Source organism: Neophocaena asiaeorientalis, unplaced genomic scaffold (assembly GCF_003031525.2).
Source record: "Neophocaena asiaeorientalis asiaeorientalis breed wild unplaced genomic scaffold, Neophocaena_asiaeorientalis_V1.1 scaffold317, whole genome shotgun sequence".
Lineage (NCBI taxonomy): Eukaryota > Metazoa > Chordata > Mammalia > Artiodactyla > Phocoenidae > Neophocaena > Neophocaena asiaeorientalis.
Genome location: NW_020173114.1, coordinates 409,199 through 414,444, shown reverse-complemented (window position 1 = coordinate 414,444; position 5,246 = coordinate 409,199). Strand labels below are relative to the sequence as shown.

General features: G+C 46.2%; 1 protein-coding gene across 3 annotated transcripts in view; it reads right to left on the bottom strand.

Annotated features, from left to right (window-relative positions):
- Positions 1–5,240, bottom strand: part of LMO4 (LIM domain only 4) — a 16,324-nt gene extending 11,084 nt beyond the window's left edge. Inside the window, exons 1-2 of one of the 3 annotated variants that reach the window (XM_024743559.1) lie at positions 5,167–5,240; positions 2,470–2,708 (exon numbers count right to left, since the gene is read on the bottom strand). In XM_024743559.1, coding sequence (XP_024599327.1) covers positions 2,470–2,705 — 236 coding nt within the window. In that variant the 5' untranslated portion in view covers positions 2,706–2,708; positions 5,167–5,240. Of the gene's footprint in view, positions 1–2,469; positions 2,709–2,886; positions 3,072–5,166 lie in introns of those variants that run through there. The other 2 variants (XM_024743560.1, XM_024743558.1) reach the window with 2 other exon arrangements.
- Between the last annotated feature and the right edge of the window lie 6 nt (positions 5,241–5,246).

The following is a 5,246-nucleotide window of genomic DNA, read 5'->3' as shown; positions in this document are numbered from 1 at the left end:
CCTCCTCCCCGGGCCCCTCCCAGCTCTCCCAAAGCTTTTTAGCCAGATCTTGCTGGTTTTCAAAAAGCCACAACCTCAAAGTCAGACAGTTTAAAAGCCCCTTAATAAATCGCTCTGTGGTCCCAGCTGGGGCCGAAGAGCCAAAGGGTCCCCTTCACCTGGCGGCCGGCGAGCGGATTAGTCCCGCTCCTCAGCGGCCGTCCCTGCAGAATTGAAAGCTCCTCCAACAAGTGGACTGAGGGGAGACTGAGGAGGGAGTGGCTGAAAGGAAAAGGAACGCGCAGCCTCCCCACCTTCCCACCCTTTCGGCATCTTGGTGGGCAGAAGGAACACTGAAGAAAGACTTAGGAGATCCCTTAAACTTGGTGGGTGAGAGGGGGGTGTCTGCTGCTGAGCCCTGAGCAGTGTGAGGAAAGGATCAATTGGGTACTGAGCTAGAACTCCGCTCTCCCGAACAAATCTAAGGTCCTCAGGGTAGCCTCCAGTTCAACAGCAAGCGTGGTTCCAGTTTTCAAAGTCAGGAAAAAAGAAAGAAAGGGAGAATATGGACCCAATTAATTAAGTCTTGGGGCTGGGCACACATCCTCCATTGCTCCATTAAGCCAAGAGAAAAACACCAAATGGGCATTTATATTTGTTCCCAAGAATAAGGAAAGGAATGGAAGTGATTCCCAGGAAGCCACTTGCCTAAACTTGTCCTGAGGGAATGCAAGTGGACCCATCTTCTTTTTAATTAGTGGTAATCAGAAGCTAAGGTCTTCTGAAGGCACTTGGAAAAGAGCTGAATCTGTACCATTCACTGCTTCTGAACAGCACTGTCAATTTTTCCCCTTTAAACCACCCTCCTTCTTACCAGTTTTGCTCTCTAATTACAGTACTGTCAAAGCTCATGGCATTGCTTGGAAGGAGGACCAGAAAGCATTATACCCACGCTGCTGCTGATTTTCCAACGTTTACTTCTAAAAGAACACTTCGTGAAATTAATGCTGCCATCTTAATTTAAAAATAAAAGCCCTCTCCCTTCCTGTATTTCTTTTACTTGGCTGATTGAGGAGGCCAGCAAAGAGGACATAGGTTGCATTACTGGAATAACCAAATATCATCTTATTCCATCATTTACACTAATGGTATCGCTGGGGTAAACATACCCATACTCAGCTCCAAACTGCACTGGGATCTTCTGCAGTTTTAGATGCAGAGTGAGGGAATCACAATGGAGCTAAACTTTGAACAAAATACCTCATCTATTGATTCACCCTCATTGAAGAAAGGGCAAAAATTTTCTAATCTCTATAAAGAAAACGGTTTAGGGCAGAAATTTTAATAGAACGCATTTCTTAAAAGTGAGTGGTTGTGTGGTATCAACCGTGTGCGTGTGGGTTTGTTTTTTTTTTTTTTTTTTAATTACTGGATGTTGAAACAGAACACCTCCTAGAAGCATTCATGTGCATCAGTCTATCAAACCATTTACTCAAATTAAATGTGTAATCCTTCAAATGCCTCCTTTCAAATTAATGAGTTTAAGTAGCTTGAGTTCACCTGAAAAGATCCTATAGGCACCTGACCTCCTGAATTCTTTCCATTAATTGCACTGAAACTTGTTGGAAAAAGGGTGCTTACATGGGCATATGAATGTTCCTATACATTGCTTTAAAATGCAAGATTAGTATAATTCTATAGCCTCTTTTCCTAAATCTCTTTTGGGGATCAAGAGTAGTGATACAAATGACAACAACAAGAAACCCAAAATCTGAACATTCCTCAATTGAACTGCAAATTCTACATCACAAACCACACACTAACACTTGAGTATTGCAAGCCTTCAAGTAACAATATATAAAGAGAAACATTACCATTAAGTCTTTTTTTTCTTGTTCGGGTTTCTTTGCTATAAGAAGAATGACAAGTCTTTAAACCGATGGGCAATCAGCATTTTTCACAAGGAGCACAAAGAATGAGTCAGTTTTCCACTCAAAGAAGTTTAAAGGTGCTTACGTAAATATCATAATCAGCCATCACCATCGGCATATCATTTCTCACTACCCACACTTAAATTTTTAAATCAGTCTTTTGTCTCCCAAGTTCCTATGTTGGTCCCTACCTTGCTTTAAGAAAGCAGCTTAACTCCCACTTGAAATGTTTATTTTTAGTGGAGGGTCCAACTGCTGCTGACCACTTGAAATCCTGGTCCCGAGGATCCTGGTCCCAACCTTTGCACACCTAGCAGCCCAGTCCCCCCAGGTGCGCAGTTTTTACTTCGTGTGGCCTTTGCCGTTAATTTGCCACTAAATATTGGAAGATTAACACATGCTTCTTTAACCCCTTAAATTTCGGCCAACCAGGTTTTTGAGGTGAAGGCTACACTGTATTCTCAGAGATGCCCTAGCTCCTTTCTTTAAAACCCTTGGTAACCTTTGGCCTTGCCATTGCTCTGCCCGCCCATGTCCGGGAAAGGCAGCCAAGTCTTACCTAATGTAGTCATTTCTGCAAAGGATCATGCCGCTCTTGGTGTAACAGGACGTGCCGATGTCGCCCAGCTGCGCCTGGCAGCAGGAACACTTGAGGCACCGGCTGTGCCAGTAGCTGTCCATGGCATAGAGCAGAAAGCGGTCCGCAATCTTGCCTCCGCAGCCTGCGCACCGCTTCCAGGAGAGGGAGCCGGCCGTAACCGGGGGCGGCTGTGAGCTGCTGCCCGGATTCACCATGGTCTGCAGAAGGCGGGAAGGGGACAGGGAGAGAGAGACAAAACAGGGGTGATGCAAAAGTTAGTACTCGCCGCGCGAGTGAGCGAATCCGTCCCCCGCCAGCCCCCAGAGTTGCTGGAAGGAAGCAGCAGGGCAAGGGCGGGAAGGAGGATGAGGGGGAGAGGGAAGGAGGGAGGCTTGCCGGCAGCAGCCGCCTGTTTACTTTTCTCAAGCTTTGTTCTGGGGCCACGAGCTCCTCTCAACTTTCCAGCGCCCGCCGCCGCTGACAATTTCAGCTCGGGTACTGTCAAAACTCAAGAGAGCGAGGCTCCGCGGCGCGCTCCTCCCCTCGCGGCGCCTCCTCCCGGCCCCCGCCTCCGCCCACTGCCCCCTTGGGGGGGGTGCGGTGTGTAAAGTTGCGAAACTGGTTTTTCTTATTTTAAACAGCACCTTTCACATGCCATTGTGGTGACCGCCATCTCCTATTATTGTTCCAAATCTCATTTCATTTTGAAGATCAATGAGTGTTTTCTCTGCGTTTGCAGGACACAGGCAAGAATAATAGATCATTGAACTTTAGGATGCCTGTTAACTTCCTATACAAACACTCTCCACTTTGGTCTCACTAATCTGCCCTTGATCAGCAATTTAAATGGTAGAGCTTTGTTCCTCCAAAAGGGTGGGGGGTACGTTACTGATAATATGTGAGAAGGCACTGTTAAAGGATGCACAAGTTATATCTGAGCCAGACCTACTGTCACCAAAAACTGCTTTTAAAAATTCCCCACTCTTTCTAATGAATGTCACGAGAGAAACAACTGGGGTCTAATATAGGAATCAATTTATAAAGCTTAGCCTAAACCGATTAATTTGTTGCCTCCAATCCTGAGTCCAATAAAGTCCTAGTGTTCCTCCAGTCACTTATTCTATAAAAAGATCAAGTTATTTACTGCCAATTAAGCAGCCTGTTTTGTCTTTGTCCTCTGTAAGCCGAGAGTGTGGGCTCCCCCCGAGGCTCCCGGCTATCTGCTCAAGACATTCAGCTGATACCTCAGAAGCGAGAGGACGAACTTTGCCTGTCCCCGGCCCAACTTGGCTGCTGCAAAAAAACGAGGGGAAGGGAACGAAACAAGGACTTGTGTTCCTTAAATAGGCCGATTTTAAACACATTTCCTCCGAAAGAGTCCCGGAACGTGTGTCCAGTGACCGCACAATAAACCAGAATAAGAACTGCACCAATTAAGCTGTAACAAAACCCTGAGACTTTGGAAACAGGACCACTCTAAAACCCATTAGCATTGCATTTAACCGAATGCATCATACCTTTATGTAAATTGATTTATCTGATGCATTTACTCGAGGAATTGCTTTTTGTTACAATTTCAGCCCTAACCCAAATGAATCTGCATTTCCTGCCCTAGGTCTTTAAACTGCCCACCCCCGCCCAACGTTTTAATCGCTCTGAATTCCTTTTTAAAAGAGGAGGAGGGAGGAGATTCCAAGCTCTTCCCCGCCCCCATCTTTGGTGCGAGGTAAATATATATGTATATTTTTTTTGAAAAGGAAACATTACACTGAGAAAAGCATCCAGTAACCCCATTAGCTAAAGCTCTTAAGGACAAGCAATACCTTAATGCTGATTAAATCTAAAAGAGATGAATCAAGACGACTGACCAGAAACTGACTCCCCTGATAACTAAGGACGGGCCCTCATCAAGTTTCATTTAGAGTTGGAAAAAAAAAGAAAGCTTTTAAGTTAAATAGGCTTATACTCTAGTAATTACATAGCCAAGCAATTTAGGTCCTGAGGTAGTCTGTGAAATAGAAAGCAGAACTGGCAGCTAGAGGCAAAATCTGCCCCCCTTTAACAACGTCTCTGGTGTTTTTTAATGGAGACCAAGGGAGGGACAAACGTAGCGCTGACAATTTGTAGTACAAAAATGGATGCTTAATTCATGTCTTGATTTTAATTAGGTGATTCACCGAATTTCTCCTGGATTGGAACAAAAGACTTAAAAGCCAAGAGGAATTTTTTAAAAGAACCAGCAATACCGAATCCTGCTCACTTAGATCCTTTCTGCCACTGTTTCAAAAATAGTGGTGGGGTGCGGGGGGTAGGGTCGTGACTATTTTCCCCACACTACTTCTCAGACTTCAACGCTGAAAGCACCTCCTGCCTCTCCCTTTGGAACTGAATATATCCCCACATGCCTCCAAGGTCCCCACCAGCCCCGTCTCCAAGAAGAACCCTTTTGTAAGCAGGAACCGCTACAAAGCTGGCGGCCCGGGGCTGCCCTCCGTCCTAGCTCGCAGGCCGGCCTCGGTAGTTTCGGACTCGCGCATTATCTACGCCGACGTATTGTTTACTTGCAATTTGGGACGGTCAAGGGAAGGAAGCCAAAGAAAACAGCCTCGGCCCAAATCGCCCCCCTCCTTTCTCCCCCCCGCCTCCCTGCCCGCGGCTCTCCAGCCGTCCCCTTACCTGCTTTTCCCCTATATTGCAATATTGCGAGAGGCGGCGGCGGCGAAATTCGTGCGAAGCCGCTCGGCTTCCAAGGAAGG